Source organism: Stegastes partitus, unplaced genomic scaffold (assembly GCF_000690725.1).
Source record: "Stegastes partitus isolate 25-593 unplaced genomic scaffold, Stegastes_partitus-1.0.2 Scaffold4, whole genome shotgun sequence".
Taxonomy (NCBI): domain Eukaryota; kingdom Metazoa; phylum Chordata; class Actinopteri; family Pomacentridae; genus Stegastes; species Stegastes partitus.
In genome coordinates, this window is record NW_007577735.1 from 798476 (window position 1) to 817611 (window position 19136).

At 40.7% G+C, this 19136-nt stretch overlaps 1 protein-coding gene across 2 annotated transcripts; it reads left to right on the forward strand.

The window, feature by feature from the left end:
• The first annotated feature begins 1337 nt into the window (after window positions 1–1337).
• kdm5c (lysine demethylase 5C) lies at window positions 1338–18695 on the forward strand. 2 transcript variants are annotated; one of them, XM_008278165.1, is made up of 29 exons: window positions 1338–1665; window positions 3284–3431; window positions 4248–4325; window positions 4433–4555; window positions 4653–4823; window positions 4967–5101; window positions 6858–6914; window positions 9138–9261; window positions 9570–9847; window positions 10159–10317; window positions 10424–10543; window positions 10653–10811; window positions 11933–12114; window positions 12251–12413; window positions 12502–12621; window positions 12711–12905; window positions 13076–13257; window positions 13398–13522; window positions 13641–13788; window positions 13862–13952; window positions 14128–14510; window positions 14630–14768; window positions 14865–15044; window positions 15224–15352; window positions 15483–16241; window positions 16327–16369; window positions 16461–16660; window positions 17273–17461; window positions 17561–18695. In XM_008278165.1, the coding sequence occupies exons 2-29, from the start codon at window positions 3288–3290 to the stop codon at window positions 17567–17569; spliced, it is 4785 nt and encodes a 1594-aa protein (XP_008276387.1). In that variant the 5' UTR covers window positions 1338–1665; window positions 3284–3287; the 3' UTR covers window positions 17570–18695. The 2 variants fall into 2 exon arrangements, with proteins under 2 accessions (XP_008276387.1, XP_008276395.1); XM_008278173.1 differs by lacking the exon at window positions 6858–6914.
• The last annotated feature ends 441 nt before the right edge of the window (window positions 18696–19136 follow it).

Consider the following 19136-nt stretch of genomic DNA (forward strand, 5'->3'; position numbering starts at 1 on the left):
ATTTAATCTCACAAGTTATCATCTTTTTTGGTGTTTTGCTTTGTTTTGTTTGTTTGTTTGTTTTTCTTAGTGGATGAGTATTGTTAAAATGGGACACCTGGTAAATTGCGACCATTAAGCCTGGCAATATCTTTTTGAAGTATCTTTTTAAAGAACACATAATAATACTAATACAACCCAAAACCAATGCTTACGCATGACTGAAAAGGATTTGATAAATGATAAAGTTCACATGGGTATGAAGTCATAAACGTGGCTGTAACATCACATATAGTGAAACTTGTTCTCAGAGTCAAAGTGGTAATTAAAATGACATTAGTCTTCTGATATTAAAATTGGTAAGCTTGTAAATCTTTATAAAAACGTTTTTTTTTTTTATTCAAATTTTGTTAGTGTACCATTTTGCCCGTTGTGCATTGTCAGGCGTGACACACTAATGCACTGCTCTTAGTCATTTCAATAGAAAACAAGATTTTGATTGGTCACAAAATACATGTGTTGAAAGAAATCAGTTTCCTTAATCGGATCAAACATAATTTGTCCAAAGTATGTCGTTAAGTCACTTATGTTGGATTGCCACACCAAGAAAAGCTCCAGCTTTCTGTGGCTATTTTACTTCTTCTCATGGCCTGTGTAAAATAATGTAAATAAATTACGATTTTTCTTAAGTTAAAGAGTTAGTAAGTATATGTGGTGGTCGTGGTCAAAATAGATTTAAAAGCCTTGTTTGAATTTTCAGAACATATTTTAATGCGTCATCAATTTTGATTAATTAATTAATCTTGTTTTTTGTCTTGTGCATATTGCAGTCACTAAGTTAATATTTATTGAGTTGTATCAATTTGGAGCTGAGGTTTTAAAATTATTCTGTAAATTGTTCCAGAATACAACCAGAATACAAATTTTTACCATTTAACCAATAGTCACAATGTTTTATATTATTACATTTTGACAAATTGATTTTATAAGTCTTTATCTGTCTTGCTTTTTGTTTTGCCGTATAGAATACACAGGAATTCTGTTATTTCAAAATGTGGTTTATACATAAACTTGATTTGATTTGACGTAGTTGGACAATTAACTACAATTAAAATGGCAGACTAAAACACTTGGTTTCATAATTCACTCGTACTTACGGTATGCTCACATTGCGGTGTTGCTACTAAAACTTGGGTACTGCTGTAAATAACGCCGCCCTCCTTCCTCCAGAACCGGTCCCGTGGTGAAGACCTGCCTTTTTGTTTGTGTACGTGCGCACTACTTTCAGGGAGTAAACGTGAAGAGACGCGGTGTGAAGAATCGAGGTTGTACTTCGGTCGTGAGAAAAAAACTAAGATGGCGTCTCGTCAAGAAAGATAGGATGGCCTGAAGAGAGTGATGATGTTGATCGGAAAATGATTGATAACGACATAACTGATAAAGTTTGAGACTCTCGCTTGGTGTTAAACGAACATCGGCCACCCATGTGTTGAACTCTTTGTGCTTGAGAGAGCGGAGTATATGGAGAACTGAAGCTGAGAACGGTCAACTTTGCTAGCAGCCGTAGCTAGCCAACTGGACCGAGCACAGCTGGCCAACGGTAGCTAACCACCAGTCATCACAACAACAGAGGAAGGAGAGCGGCCACAATCCCTATCATACCCCGGGACATCGAGGTGTCTTCGGGTCAGTCACGGGAACGCAACGGGACATTCTAGTATAACGGGGGTCAATAAAAAACTGCATTTTGCGTGGTTAAATATGTGACTAACCTTAACTAGCTGGTTGTTAGCGTCGACCTGGGTAATGCTAAGTAGGTTAGCTGATCTGCGGTGATACTGTTGACTTGGGTTTCCTCAGCCATCCGGTTAACGTTAGCAAACGAATGCTAGTTATCTGAAACCGTGGGAGGCGATGGGACTGTACTGAGAAAAAGAGGAGGCCTCGATGCTGCTAGCGTTAGCTGGAAGCGGCGTTGTCGCCTCTGGTAGCTGGACAATAGGAACAAATACAGTTCATTATTGCTAGAAGAAGGCAAATGAATGGCACATAGCTAACTCGTTAAACGTACCTGACTTCGGGACAGTTTTTCTTTATTTCCCTCCTTAGGGCTGTCGCTGAAGGTAAGGTTAGTTTTATCGCCAGTTCTCCCAAGTTTAGTAGCTCGTAGCTAACAGTTGTCAGACAACAGTTAAATGTATTATTGAGTGGTGTTAACAAGATGGCACACAACCAAGACATTCAAATGTGTCTGTTTCTCTTCTGCCATCGAGGAATTGTATTTGTTAGTCATTTACAAAAGCTTATTAATTAATCTAGGCCAACCCACTTTAGAGTAGTGATTCCTCCATGGCCTTCTATACATTAGGGTTCATGGCCTCCACGCCATTGTTTGTCTGAAGGCCTGTGAAGAATCAGATGGATGATATATGTCACTGAAGTCCCAATATCAAGTTGTATTTATTTTGATGTGTTTTTTTCCAGTACAAAAAAAAAAAAAAGCCCCAGGTCAAAATTAACCAGTGATTCCTACACATCCAATTTACATTAGACAGTGCTTGTTGCTCATATTTATACATTAATGATTGCATCACTTCTGTATAAGTTAGTATTACTATATAACTTATTTGATTGTTGCTGTGTACTATAGTTGATAAACATCACTCATAGCTTTTTCCCTTTTCTAGACAGGGCCTTGATGTACCAGAGTATGGCATTTGTTTTGTTATGTCTGGTGTTGGGGGAGGGGATTTTAGCAAGGACCTCTTCCAGGACAAAAAATACTCATCCTGGGATTCCCCATGGGTCTTAAAATTGATTAATGTGTAAACTGTTGCGGAAATGAAAAACACGTAGACAAACTGACTGTCATATGTACGTGTATGTATGTGTAAAGCTAAGAGTAGAGTGAGGAAGTCGTTGAATGAATTGTGTAATATGACTTTAATTTTCTTGCACTGTGATGCATATTGGTTAAGTTGAAATGCAAGCTATACAATGCCGAATACCCGTATAAAATGTATTTTAATTTCATTTCTGGTTTTAGTATCAATAGGAACATTGACTGAGATACTTGATACATTTAATGGAGTGAGTGTCTGTACATGAGTCTGTCCAAGGGTATCTGGGGGTCATAAAGTCATGAAGAAAATGTACAATATTTCCACAAACACAGCATTAAAGCATGCAAGGTTTTAGTTTTTTTTTTAAAAATGTTCTTTACCAATTAAAAGAAAGGTTTGCATGCCTAAAATGAGTGTGCTAGAGTTTAACTTGTTCTCAATGTCGATCTTCCTGTTGTCAGGGCAATGGACGGGGAAGAGTTTGTACCTCCTCCGGAGTGTCCAGTATTCGAGCCGTCATGGGAGGAGTTTCAGGATCCCCTGGGCTACATCGCCAAGATACGTCCAATTGCAGAGAAGTCTGGAATCTGCAAAATACGACCTCCACAAGTAAATACTTGCTTATACTTGGATTATGCTGTATACATTTTTGTGTCGCTTTTGAGTTATCAGGCTTTACAAAAGAACCCTGAAAACCCAGTCCTGCTCTGAACTTACACAATGTGGTATTTTTAATAGTTTGGTTGTCTGAGGCACAACAAAAGTAGAACACATGTTTTAAATAGAAGTGAGTGGTTGCTGTGACTGTTTGTGCTGTTGCAAAACCAAAACATTTTGAATCAGCAAGGTTAAATAATCATCATGTAATAAGTATTCCTTCAATAGAATAGAAACAATAACAAAAAGCAGCATTAAGAAGTAATTTTCTTTACGCATAAACTCTCTCCAAACAAGGGTGACGTGTGTTTATGTGCATCTATGTCACATAAATGCATTCTTTGACTTTTAGAAATCTTAAAGGGCAAGTGGAGAGGTGTTCTGCTAAATGCTAAGCACATTACCAACAGTGCAATGTTTTATATACATATATATCAATATATAGTAGGAGCTGTCTTTCTTTAGAGTTGATTAGGGTGAAAGCAAGCCTCTATTTGTTGATAGGATGAACTTTACTTGCTCTTCAAAGGGTGACATTGATTATTCTTCCTGATTAAAGCCGAGCCAAGTTTTGAGCCCGAAAGCCAAAAGGCAAAGCTTAACCAGGGTTAAGCCAAACTAAGCTCACTATCTCATTAATCGTTTGTGTCCATGTTCAGTTGTTCTTTTTTGTAACCTCTTTGAAAAATAGAGGTCAACATTGAACTAGATATTACATAAGTTGTTGTTTCAGCAAATAGTTTATTTCATGTCTCTGCTCCCAAACAGGACTGGCAGCCACCGTTTTCAGTGGAGCTGGATAGTTTCCACTTCACACCCCGGATCCAGAGGCTTAATGAGTTGGAGGTAAGTTGTTCTTTTTTTGCTTAACACTTTGTACATTGATGTCACATACTTTAAGCTGTTGATGTGGCTCTAGTAATCATGGTGATTCCTCATCCATCTCATTTTAGGCGGAGACCAGAGTGAAACTCAATTATTTGGACCGCATAGCTAGATTTTGGGAGATCCAGGCATCTTCCTTAAAAATCCCACATATTGAAAGGCGCATTCTTGATCTTTTCAGTCTATCAAAGGTAAGCATGTATCTTAACACATTTTAGAATGGATGTCTTTGCTCTGTATCTACATATCTAAAACTGTGGAGAAAAAACCCAAACATTTCTGTTCCAGATTGTGACAGATGAGGGAGGTTTTGAGATGGTCTGTAAGGAGCGCCGCTGGGCCCGTGTGGCTCAGAGGCTTGGATACCCTCCAGGCAAGAACATCGGTTCTCTGCTACGCTCGCACTATGAGAGGATCGTGTATCCCTTTGAAGTGTTCCAGTCTGGTGCCAGCATGCCGGTATTTCTCTACACATTCTTGTCAGTTATTTTTTTCTTGCCATTGACGATCGGCTAATGGATGAGTAGATGAGTATATCTGTGAAAAGTAGCTCAGTCACTATATTATGTTAAACGTCTTTTCATTTCTTTTCTTTTTTCTAGCATTGCAAGCCAAAGCACTATGATGGTGAAGATGTGGATAAAGAGTACAAGCCTCACTCCATTCCTCTGCGACAGTCTGTGCAGCCATCCAAAATGAGCAGTTATGGACGCAGAGCAAACCGCTGCCAGCCTGATGTGAGTGCGAGTACCTGTCCTCACTTGTCATTCAATAGATTGGTGTACAACCGGGGTTAGTAGCCATGTACTGAGCTTTACTTTGGCCGCTTAAGTATCATTTTTTTGAATTGCATTTCAATATGCAACTTCAAAATCAATCCGAGAAAACTAATAATAAGACAAAAATAAAAAATTGCGTGTATACAGGGACACAACAATCTTCTGGATTTGGTGCATCTGTTTAAAGAGAATTTTGTTTCAGCAGCTGCATCTTATTAAAGGTGTGAATTCCAACCTGTATGGGAAACTACAACTGCATTTAGACGGTTTAAATATCTTTATCAGCGGTGGTTTTTTAAATCGGACATCAAAATCCTTGTAAACTGAAAATATTGTTATATTTATTTATTTAAAAAAAAAAATCAAGCCAACAATCTATACAACTTATGTTTCTTTGATGAAAGTCTGCTAGTGTGGACCGTGTTGTCATGTTCATAACTCTTTTTCTCTCCTTATCCATTTGCCCTTGTGCACCGGCGACAGTGTAGTATCTGAAACATGTGACTGTGCACTCAGAGCGCATCCCAGCTTGCTTATTCTCCATCCTGCCATGCTGCTCTGCTTAACTCTGCTGTTATTGTGTTCTCCTCTATGGGTTATTTCATTCTCTGCTTTGTTTCTTGCATTTTCTTCCATCACCCAAGTTATATTTCCCAAGCCATATATTGTGACAATTTTTTTTTCTCACATTAACGACGCCAGTATACAGCGCAACTCCTGGACCAGCCTACATTCCGTTATCTCATATTTCTTACATGCAGACTAACACTCGGCCATGGACTTTATTTTTCCTCATTTATTACGCTGGACTGCATCTTTTGTTTTGCATATTTAGGTAAACACTGAATTGATCAGAACAAAAGGAAGCGTGTTGCAGATTTTTACAAACCGATGTGTGAAGGTGTCATTATAATAATGACTGATTTGTGTCCAGGGAATTATGAGGAACATGCCTGACACAAAATTCAGTGCGTTATTGTGATTCAGCTTATACATAGGAGAATCGTGGGATTTGAGAATTTCAAGTATTGAGCGCATGTGTAAGCATTCAACTTGGATTGTATTTTACGGCCATTTGGCTTAGCTTACAGATGTATCTAATTAAGACAAAAGATAGTTTTTCTATTAACTTACCACCGAATAGAGTTCAACATACTTTTTTAACACAAGCAGTCCATGCACAAACTGAAACTTATCAGCAGACACTAAATTCCCACAGCTGATCACCCTCCCAAACCAAATATCTTTTTGGTTTCAAAGCTTCCTCATTTAGAATAGATCATTCTGCTGCAAATGCTCAATCACCTCTTGGTTTGACAGCTTGTAAGGTCAGTGCTGAGATGGCATTTGTTTGCCTCAAATCGTATCAAATACAGCTTTATAATAGTTCAGCTCATATAAAAAACAAACCATGAGCTATCATGGCCTGGCAACATTTTCGTCTATCAGACTGTGAACTGAACAAAACAGACCTGGAATCATGCAACTGTATCCAAAGCATTATCTTGAACTGAAAAAAGAATTTAGTATCAAGATCCACAGAGGTTCCTATTGGACGTCCTGCGTAAGATGTGACCCTTATCTCATTATGTGCCCCAGTGACATTTTTCCCTGCAGCTACTGGCTGTTCTTTCCAGGCTCTCTCTCCCCCTCTCTCATTTCCCTTATTCCTCTTGTCTTAGTTTATTGTTGCTGTTATTGTCTCCCCTTGCAGGGTCCAGAGGATCTGGCACCCCATCCTCTCACCACTGGCTCTCAACTCATCTCTGCGGTACTGCCTCTTGAGCATATGAGCTCACTTTCCGCCCCCCTCCCCCCCCACTCTCTTCCTGCCTCTTTTCCTTGACCACCATACCCCTTTTAAGATTGTCTAGATGTTTTGTTCTTTGTTTTAATTAACTACTAAAACATTTTCATTAACATGCAATCATACCCATTGCATTTCTCAGTGTAGGGGTGCCAGCCAATTATGTGGTCACAGGACTATTGCAGACGTGTTGCCATAAAAGCCTTCTGTGGCATGACAAAAATAGTTGAAGCAAGTCACCATTATCTGTGATTTGTAGATCCAACAACGAACACAGAGGAAGATTTTCCCGGCCTGTTTATTCTGCTCTGATTGCAACTGTTATGCTTTCTGTTATTGAAAATTAGACCATGCAGTGTCATGCTGGGCAAATGTGTTTTGTGACAATGCCAGTGTGTTTTTTGGCATTATATTACAGATTTTAAAAAACGGTGTTGGGTCCTCAATATATGATTTCTGGTGTTGTTGAGTAGTTATATTTTATTGTCCTAAATGACACCGTTTACTGTGGACTTTTAAAGAAACTTTGACTTTAACCACCATTGGAAAACTTCCGTTTCTAGCCCACTTGTTGGGCTAATGTGCTCTCTAGCCTTCTCTCTTTCACTCATGCTCTTTCTCTGTGGTCGTACTTGGCTTGTAATGCTTTGTTGCTGGGCTGTCTGTGTGCCTTTTTGCACTTTTGCTGTTTTGCCCTGCTCTACTCGCTACAGCAGCTAACAGTGTGGCTGCATGCGTTCTCTTTTGAGTGCACTCACGCTGAAGAACCAGGTTTAATTTAGTAAGGTTTCACTTACAGAGCACCATATATTACTGACAGACATTAAAATACAGGGTGCTGGAAGCACTCAAAACATTTAAAAAACAATAATCCTCTTTAAATGTTGCTTGTTTAAGGCCAGAGCGTTGTGTGATTGTTCCACACCATTGAGCCCCACTCATTTGCTTTGATGTCAAGTGCTTTCACTCCCAAAAGTTTACATGGCAGGAAAAGATGCTTGTTTTTACGTGAGAGAATATAGAATAATGGATGTGTAGGTAACCAGAGTAACGTGTACAGTTGAAGCGGGTGTATACAGGTGGAAAGGTAAAAAAACCAACAACAATTGTTTTCTTCCATATTCCTCCTTTAAGGTGTTGTGTATGTCCAGTTTTTGTGCTTGGAGTGGTACAAACAATGTTGTAATGGTATGCATACATGAATTTTGTTGTGGAAATACAGGTTGTTGTTTGCACATGAGCCGCTGTTTTTTTTGGTGCACACCTGAGTGCAAAAAGAAGAAAAAAACTCCATTTTTTATCCAAACGTACCCACATGAGCACTAAACTTCCAGTTTGGAACCACCTTAAATGGAAGTTTAGAGAACAAGTTCTTCTTTGGAGCCTGTTCTAAACAAGAAGAAACTGCTTTTATGTGTCTTTTAGTTTAACTGGCTACTTAAAGTGACATTCAGACCTGCTGTGTGTTTGTCTGCATTGGCGGTAACACCATGTTTTGTGTGTGCTGTTTGCAGACTGGAGCTAGTCCTGTAAAGTACAGCCGTCGCAAATGTGTTCACTGTCTCTATAACAGTCTATAACTGTTTTAAACAGTCTCTATAGGTACATTAATGCAATTTCTTTTAGCTTTTCAATTTTTTGCCAAAAAAAATGAAGGTTTTACAAACTGCTTTTCATTTGGATGTCTCCTCACAACTTCAACCATCCATTTGCAAGAAAACCAGGTTCACTGCAATTTTCTACAAACAGTATAGCTCAGAATATGACTCCACTAATCATTATCCTTCATACTGTTGTCTTACTGTTGTTTATAGTGAGAATCCGCTGTGATGACACTTTGCTAACATAGTACAGTTGTATGGATTTAGAAACCAGGATTTGAATAAAAAAACTTGATTAATATAAAGTAACCTCTCTATAATACACCACTCTAAATGTATGGTTGCATCTGCTGGTGATTGTGTGTTATGGTGGTGGGTCTGAACCTTTAAGCTTTCACTGTGATGTAAGTTAACTTTTCCTTACTTTCTCACCTAGTATAATCCCTTCTTGTGGCGCATTGTTATCCTGTCATGTTTTAACTGTTTGCTCTGCACTTGGCCTAGACCCTTGCTTTGCTCTGTGTGCCTTGGAGAGTCGCGCTTCTCTGTCTACGGCTTCATGATAAAGTGGTTCTTCCATTCACAGCCTGAACCTACAGAAGAAGACATAGAGAAGAACCCGGAACTGAAGAAGTTGCAGATCTATGGTGCAGGACCTAAGATGATGGGACTTGGGCTGGTGGCAAGGGACAAAGGCATCAGGAAGAAAGGTAAGTGTGGTTACCAAAACTTAATTTAACTTCTGTTTTACACATGTAAAGTTAAGCTTACAAAGTCTGGCAACGGCAATATTGAGAGACCTAGAAATTTGAATGCAAAACTGCCTCACAACAATTATTTTTGATGCAACTAAAGCAATAACTTGAAAACAAGACAAGCATTCAATCATGAGCTCAGTTCAAGATATTGGAAATCTTGTTTTGGTTCACATATCTTGCCGTCTGGGGGCCCTGCACAGCGTGTATTTAAATGTTGCTGTTAATCGACTACTTCTGAGCACTTCTTTGTATTGTTTTAGATGAGCTGCCTCAAACAGTTACCGTCAAGGAAAGTACGTCTCCTGCTCCAGGTAATATCTCAGTCAAATCAGAGCCACTGGAGCCTCAAGAAAGGCAGAATGATGGGAGCACATCTGGCCCCGAACCTCCTCCCCAAAGCATTACAGTTAAAGCAGCAGTGAAGAAAGAAGAACCAGAGGCAGAGAATGGGAAAGAGAATCATGGGGAAGATGACACAGACGGACCTTGTACCAAAATGACCATGAGGCTGAGACGCAACCTCAACAATCCACAGTGTGTAAGTGGAGCAATTCATACATCCTGGTGGCAATCAAATATGTGATCAACATAATAAAACTGAATGCAAAATTATAAAAATGAGAAGTTCAGTGATTCTTCAGGACTGTAAACAGACTACACTGTACTCTTAACTACTTATTGCTCTAATGTGAATGCACTCATTTAGATTTTTGACAAAAGAAAGCGACTCCTATTTTTTCTACTATCTAAAATGTTCAGATTTTGCTTCTTAACTGTTGTTGTCCACATCAGGTGAAACTTAGCATCTGGCTCCAAGCCCTATAATTTTCTTTTTTCTTCTTTTTCAAGGTGGATTCTTTTGTGTGCCGGATGTGCGGTCGAGGTGACGATGACGAGAAGCTCCTGCTGTGCGATGGCTGTGACGATAACTACCACACCTTCTGCCTACTACCCCCACTCGCGGATCCTCCTAAAGGCAACTGGCGATGCCCTAAGTGTGTGGCAGAAGTAAGTAAATATGTTTTAAAGCGCTTGTTTGTTCCCCTTAACCTACAAGACTCATCTTGGTTTTGATTTTTTTCACTATCTACTTTGTTTATTTTATTTTTTTTAGGAGTGCAAGAAACCTGCAGAAGCATTTGGTTTTGAACAAGCTACACGAGAGTACACTCTGCAGAGTTTTGGGGAAATGGCAGATGCCTTCAAAGCAGATTACTTCAACATGCCTGTCCATGTAAGTGCACCCACACAAGACTTCACCTACTCATTATGAGGCAGGACTGCCTTGAGTGGCGATAAAAGAGAGAGACTAATCTCAAGCTTTTTTGTTGTTGTCTGTGTAGATGGTTCCCACTGAACTTGTGGAGAGAGAGTTCTGGAGATTAGTCAGTAGTATTGAGGAAGATGTCACTGTTGAGTATGGAGCAGACATACACTCCAAAGAGTTTGGCAGTGGCTTCCCAATGAACAATGGCAAGAGGAAGCTCACAAAGGAAGAGGAGGTACGTACATTATTGTTTCCTGATGCAAGCTTGACAGTGTTTGTGAATAAGAAATTCCGAAATAGCAGTTATTTTTAGAGATAGGATCACCATATTATTCTTTTTAATTTCGTTGTACCTTGTATATGATGACAATAAAAAAGCATTCTATTTTAAGGTTACATCTTGAAAATGTTGTCAACTATTCAAGTCCATCAGAAGTACATTTTAAATACAGTATGAGTGCAAAACACTTATGTGGAATCATGACATGAGCTATTTTGATTTTTGACTGCACAAGCTAATCTCTATGCAGTTCACTGGAAATAGTATATTTGCAAAAATTTAACTCACGTTTAAGATAGCATTGCTAAAAGCAGATGAGTCTTTGCTAAATGTAGCATTGTTGTCTGGTTGTTAGGTGTAACAAGTAGGCGTTGGGTTGAGATGAACATGAAAAGAATCTAAGCATGTATTGAAAAAAATTTGACAAAGGAAACTGCAGATAAATCTGTGTCCGCACAGAAAGTATTTCAGCCATGTTTTTATCTGTCCCACATGCATCTGATGGAGCAGACATGCTCCTGTTTTAATCATTTCAGCTTAATCAAACATGAACTGCAATCAGCTCAGTGATGTGCCCAATACCACTTGTCTAGACATAGACAGAGCCCAGGAGCTGACACTGCTCACACTACACTTTTTCATGTAGACACAGCGTCTGTATAGTTGTGTTTTGAATTAATTTTCTGATTATTCTGTTATTAATTGTTTTGCTTTCTGTGTAACCATTTTGTCCATGAAATATTAGAAAACATTTTTTTTTTTTTAAAGTGGATTATAATATTCCACAGCACGAGGTACTTTATTAAAATTTCTTGTTTCATTTGACTACTGATGCAAAGCCCCCTATTGATTTTATTAAATATTCTTGATTATTGGCAAAGAAAGTAATCAAACCATCACATTGGAGTAGTTGTGTAAATTTTTGCATTAAAAATGACAAATGGACATTACAGATTGATCTTGTTCAGGGTTTTCCTGGCTAAGAATGAGCCTTTGTTGGGTGATTTGCAAACAGATTATCAAATGTAGTCTAGTACTCACTTTCATTGTGTTTTTGTTTTTTTGCTGTTGCTCAGGAATATGCCCGCTGTGGCTGGAACTTGAATGTGATGCCTGTGCTGGAGCAGTCACTCCTGTGCCATATCAATGGAGACATCTCTGGGATGAAGGTGCCATGGCTTTATGTGGGCATGGTGTTCTCAGCCTTCTGCTGGCACATTGAGGATCACTGGAGCTACTCCATCAACTACCTGCACTGGTATATCATGCTTGTTGTGTATATTGGTGTTGTACATGTTAGTCTAAAATAATTGCTGCTCTTTAATATAGAGGATGTAATGATGTCATGTAAAATACTGTACGGTTCTTCATTTCCATGTGTCTGTCATCTCCAGGGGTGAACCCAAGACTTGGTATGGAGTTCCCTCTGTGGCAGCTGAGCGACTTGAGGACGTTATGAAGAAGCTGACGCCAGAGCTGTTTGAGTACCAGCCTGACCTCCTGCATCAGCTGGTCACCATCATGAACCCTAATATCCTCATGGCTCACGGTGTGCCGGTCAGTGTCACATCAGCGCACATGCACACAATAGAAGTGTGGTTTGCTAAAAAGTTTCTTTGATTGATTTGGTGTTTCTCATTGGCAGGTTGTGCGCACTAACCAGTGTGCTGGTGAGTTCGTCATCACCTTTCCCAGGGCCTATCACAGTGGCTTCAATCAGGGATATAACTTTGCTGAAGCTGTAAACTTCTGCACTGCAGACTGGGTATGTTGCTTTGCATCGCCTCAAGTTGTCAGTTCACATCGTTTTCAAGACTGTAATCAGTATCATTTTTTTTTTCCTCTCCCTTTCAGCTGCCTGCCGGTCGTTCCTGTATTGAGCACTACCGACGCCTGAGGAGATATTGTGTGTTCTCTCACGAGGAGCTCACCTGTAAAATGGCTGCCAGCCCAGAGAAACTAGACCTTAACCTGGCTGCAGCTACACATCGGGAAATGTTTATTATTGTTCAGGAGGAGAGGAAGCTGAGGAAGGGTCTGATGGAAAGGGTGAGACACAGAAATAGATCTTAAAAATTGTATCTCAGTTTTATTTCTACGTTTAAGTAAATAATAGTACAATTTGGCACTGTGGTGAATCTGACTCGTATTGAAATGTGCTTATGAGAATATGAGAAAACTCTTAACTGTTCCTTAAATTTTGTTTGTTGCACTTGCAGGGCATTACAGAAGCAGAGCGCGAGGCGTTTGAGCTGCTGCCTGATGATGAAAGACAGTGTGACAAATGTAAGACCACATGCTTCCTCTCTGCTCTGGCCTGCTCAAACTGTCCAGAGCATTTGGTGTGTCTTTATCACACTCAGGATCTGTGCAACTGCCCCACTGAAAAACTCTACCTCAGGTACTTACTATGTGTGTGCGTGTGTGTGTGTTTGTGTGCGTGCTTTACAGTGAATGCAATTGCCCATAATTTGTTTGTTACTTTCAAGCTAAATATCCACAACCTGTGTTAATCTTTTCTGTAATTTCCTCCCTCTGCAGGTACAGATACACCCTGGATGAGTTGCTAGCCATGCTACATCGATTAAAGGTTCGGTCCGAATCCTTTGATTCCTGGGCCAACAGAGTAAAAGAAGCACTCGAACAGGAAGAGGGAAACAAGATAGGTGGGAAATCAGTATAAATGGTTCCCGTATACCCTTAAAATTTCAGATGTTTTTTCAACAAAACAAAAAAAAAGATTTTAAAAGATTGTGCTAAGAACAAATGGTTCTTGGATTGCAGCAATTGATGACCTGGAGACGCTGAAGGCTGAAGCAGCAGAAAAGAAGTTTCCTGACAATGAACTTCTCCGAAAACTCAACACTGTTCTCAAAGACATAGAAAACTGCCAAAAGACAAGTACTGAGCTGCTCAGTAACTCAAAGACCAGGTGAGATGGGACACAAACTTCATTTCTTCACTGCCTGTTAAATTATGTGCACTGACATAATGCTGTCTTATAGTGAAAGCAGGATGACTTTGGCAGAGCTGAAATCCATGGTTGAGACCATGCAAAACCTGCCGTGTGTAATGAACCAGTTAGAGGAAGTGCAGGTAAAAACTACTTGTCATGCTGAACACATAAAGCTTGTATTTTTGTCGTGTTTTATTCTTTCCCAGTTGATTAACTTTGTACAATCAAAGAAAATATAAATATCTAATTGTTACGTCTGTTTCCAAGTTATTGTTACCTAAATATATAATGACCTCTGTCCCCTGTTCTTTCAAGTCGGTTCTGCGGACAGTGGAGGATTTCCAGAGCCAGGCTCAAGCACTGGTCAATGACAGGGACTGGAGGAAGGACTCTCCACCACCTGAGCAGTTGCAGACATTGTTGGAGGAGGGGGCCAAGCTGGCCGTTGTGGTGCCGGAGTGTAATTTGCTTCAAGGCCTAAAGGAGCAGGGCCACTGGCTGACAGAGGTGAGGCGCACCCTCGGCACAGAAGGAGGGGAGAGGCAAGAAGTGACGTTGGATGTGCTGAGGAACCTGATGGAAGCAGGCTGCAATGTGCCCCAAAGTGTGTCTGTGGAGACAGCCATGGCAGAGCTTCAGGAGCTGCTCACAATTGCAGAACGCTGGGAGGAGAAAGCGCAGATCTGCTTAGAACAAAGGTAAGCTAGACATGTCAAACCATGTATTTTACTTTGCTTGCCACAGTGGCTGTCCTCATTTCACAACCAGTTTTTCATGTTCTGAAGACATTAAAGCTCCTTTGGTTTTGATCATCCAGGCAAAAGCACCCTCTCTCCACCCTGGAGGCAATAGTAAACGAGGCCCAACTTATTCCAGTCACGCTGCCCAACATTCTGGCTCTCCAGGGCTGTCTTACCCGAGCTCGGGCCTGGGTAACAGACTTGGAGGAAATCCAGGTGAAAATTTTTTTATATGTTTTGTACTACTTTTAGAGTGATTTGATTTGTGATTTAAAAACTAAACCTTTTGAAATGTGCTGTATGCTGTTGCAGAATGGGGAGCACTACCCATGTCTGGATGACCTGGAGGGCCTAGTTGCTATTGGAAGGGACCTGCCAGTCTTCATGGAGGAGCTCAGGCAGCTGGAACTGCAGGTGGCCAGTGCTCACTCCTGGAGGGACAAGGCCAGCAAGACCTTTCTGAAAAAGAGCAGTCAGCACAGTTTACTAGAGGTAATTTAAGGAATATAGGAAATTATATTGAAAATTATTTGTAAATGGATCTTATATCAGCATTGAACAACAAAAGAAAACATTTGTGTGCTTATGTACAGCAATCCACTTTAAAATGTAAAGCTCCCAGTATATGACCTTCATGAAAGCATTCACTAAACTCCAGTGTTTCCCTGCAGGTGTTATGTCCATGTGCTAAAAGGAGAGAGCAGCGAGAAGAGGCAGAGCCAATGGATGATCCTTTGGATGATTCTGATACAAACACTCTGGGACTCTCTGCTCAGGACTTGAGGGATCCTGCAGCTATTGTGAGTATACTGATTATGTCTTTGTGGTTTTTTAAACTTTCAGAGATAAATGTCTTCCTTTGTGGGTGTGTACTTTTTATGCCTCAGTACTAGTTGTGTATGTGAGTCTATTTTGGTGCCTTGTCTGTAGGTGATGGCATTCAAAGAAGGGGAGCACCAGGAAAAGGAGGCACTACTGAGGTTGCAGAAAGTGAACATGTATAAAACTGGACTTAACAATACAAGTCATAAAGATGACAAGGAGAACGGGAGGTGGGATGACACCATGGAGACAGACACTTCTAGCCACTCCGAGAACTCTGTAAAAGAGAACGGTAACAGTAACCACAGCTGTACCACCCCTCCTCAGTCAGTGTGTGTGTGCTCCAGGCAGCCTCGCACTCCTCAGCTCCGCTGCCATCTGTGTAAGGACTGGTTCCATGGTGGCTGTGTTCCATTCCCCACCCTACTGCCCTCCTCTGGACCACCAGTTAACCCCCTTTGCTGGTGGGATTGGGACTCGCGCTTCTTGTGTCCGCGATGCCAGCGGTCACGGCGCCCACGCCTGGAGACTATCCTGGCATTACTTGTGGCCCTGCAGAGGTTGCCTGTGCGTCTGCCTGAAGGAGAAGCACTGCAGTGTCTCACAGAGAGGGCCATCACCTGGCAGGGCCGAGCCAAGGAGGCACTGGAGACACCAGAGCTGCAGCAGACACTTCAGAGGCTGCAAGAACTCAAAGAGACTCTCCATCATGAAGCCGAAAAAGAGGAAGACATGGAAAAGGAGACAGAAGGGAGTTCGGTCATCGTTTTGTCAGACTCCGAGGGAGGGGAAGGAGAGGATGGAGTTATCGATCTAACAGAGGAGAATTCAGCTAAAAAGAACAAACAAGAAACCAATGGAACTCAGGTAAATGCCCTGTTCTGACTTTCACTTTATTTTTATGTTTCACCAAGTGTAGGCTAATCATAAACTGTTGATCCGTGTTTGGCAGGCTGGATGTGAAAATCGCATCAACAAGAAGTCCAATGTTACAGGTAAGATAAAATGTAGATTTCAACATAACCGTTGAAGGCATACTGTATTCTTCAGGCATCAGCACTGACTGTGTCTCTGCCTTCTTCTCAGGTGTGGGGTCCCTGCTGCCTCTGCTGCCTCTGCTGAAAGGTCAAGTAGTGGAGCTCTCCCCAGCCACCAGGGTCCATCTGGAGGAGCTGCAGCTGGAAGGAGATCTGCTGGAGGTGTCCTTGGACCAGACAAACACCATCCACAGAGTCCTGCAAGCTGTCTCTGTTCCACCCAGAGAAACACTGCACACACTCATTCAGGTCAGAAAAACAAACTGAACTTCTGTTTTTTTTTTCCTTTAAATCTATGGATCTAATTAAACGTATCAAACAGCCACCTGCAGATTTGTTGCTAAGTGTGAAAGCCACGGCATGAAAGTGTGACTGTGCAGTTATATATTTTTTTGAAAGCGGGTTTCAGCCATGAAAACATAGCTCCACAGTGCTACTACTGATAAAGACCTACAGAGGGTTCCTGTTTCGTGGAATCAAATTTGTGTTATAGATGTCCCTGCTTCCAATACTGTTGACATTGCGTAACAAAGTGATAATGAAGTAAGCTTCACATGTTTTTTAGCTTTTTAGGGCTCTTTATTATAGTCGAAAGTGGAGATAGACAGGAAATATGGGGAGAAGAGTGGGGGAAGGACTTGCGGTAAATGGCCAGGTCCTGTTCATGGGTCGCCCACCCAACCTGCTGAGCTAATCGAGCACCAAGTGGAGAGTTTTTAAAGAATGATAAATAGATTTAAGAGTGATAGATTGTGTTGCACATCAGTAGACAGCAAGTGTTACAAATTTAGTCATATTTGCCATGTGCCCCTTTCAGATGCTGCATTTATAGTGTCCTCTCTCTCTCTCTCTCTCTCTCAGATCGAGCTGGACGAGCAGCGACGAACGAGCCGTGGACGAGCCAAGGACTCCAAGAGGAAGAGGAAGAGCCACAGAGGTGGCAGTGGGGAAGGGGCGGGAGAACGATCACTGGATGTTTCAGAGTCAAAGAAAACCTGCACTCTCAGCCACAGCCCCTCCCCTCACCGACCTGTCCAGACCCACCCAGAGGTAACGGCCCCTTTATGTTGATTTTTAGGATTTTTTAAAATTCATTTTTTCATCTTGCAAAATGAATCACAAGTATTAATTACTTTATTATTTTCACAGATTTTGTGATGCAGTCAACTCTGGAGCTCTGTGTAAATGGATAAGTCAGAGGACTTGAAGCAACAGAGCTTTCTGTGCCAGAAGACAGTGTCAAGTTCTAGAAAGATGCAGGACATCCCCCTCCCCACCCCGTACCTTACCTCCCCTTCTCATCCCTCATTCACTCATTCAGACACTAACAGAGCCATGACTCTTACGCTACACTCCACTGTCTCAGCCGTATCTCCTGCGTCAATTTTTTTTTTCAGACTCGCCGTCTTCCCCAAACCTTATTCCACCACCTTCCCTGGATCCATTTTTCCTGTGAACATAATAAGACTGTGTTGGACCGATGTGAGACATACCATTCATAGGGAGCGTCTTTGGTCTAGAGTTGTCTCTGAGGTCAGTCGGTGTGCTATGTTATTCCAACTGTATTAATGCTAGTTCAGCCGAAGCCTGTCTGGGGACCGGCACTCGCAGTTTCACTTCACTTGAGTTCACTTGTTGAAGTTGGATAAGCTATGGGTTTATTTAGACAGTCGTACAGGCATGATTCCTGAAGCCGAGGAGGATTTTTTTGACTGCTGATCTGAGACAACAGCATCTTGGTTACACTTGTATTTTTTTTAGTTGTATTGACTCTTGTGTTTTGATGCTGTTTCGAGGGGACATGCATTTTGAATAAAGTGAGTAAATTTTGGGAAGTGTTAAAAACAGGCATTAATGTTTTTGGTGCTACTTTCCCAAAATTGATATCTGTACCTCTTGGCTTTGTCTTTTCCTCCTCTCCTTCTTCTTAAAGCCTTTTTTTCCTCCCTCTCTCTCTCTCTCTCTCTCTCTCACTGTTTTTTTTTTTTTTTTTTTAGCTCCCATCCTTTTGACTCCACGTTTTATTCCTTTCAATCTGACCTTTTTTTTCTTCCTCCCTCATTCTCTCTCTCTTTGCAAATTAAGGTAACTTCACTGTAACTCACTTTGTCTCGATTTATTTTGTTTTCTGGGTTCAAAGGATTATATTATTATTATTATTATTATTATTGATATTACAGACACACAGTTGTCGTGAGTTTGTGTATAAACTTTTCATTTTACTGTTGCCTTTGTTTCTTTTCACTCTTGTTAGAAAATTAAAGGTTTAGAATTGTTTAGGATACATGGACTCATTATTTCTCACCATAAAATGATAGATTTTATTGTGTTCATCCGGACACAAATGTGGACCACCGTCATTGTTTTCATGATCACAGCATTTATTTAGAAAAGCTTTCACTGTAAAATGGCAATGACACCAGACATCACAATATTGAACAAACAAGTACACCATGTTTTTTTTTTTGTTTTTTTTTTCTATGCTAGGATTTTGAGCAAAGTCATAGAAAGACACATCCACGATTACAGTATGTTAAAGGCCTTCAATCTGAAAGTACATGGAAAAACATCATTTCGGTCTCAATATCAAACATGCATGTAAGCCAAATGAAAAAATCAGCTTTTCAGTGTGTTTTATAAATTAGTCACCCCATTATTGTTGATAATTGATATTCTAGGGAGCACAAAAATTATAAGTTAATGAATAGGGATTCTGAAGATTATT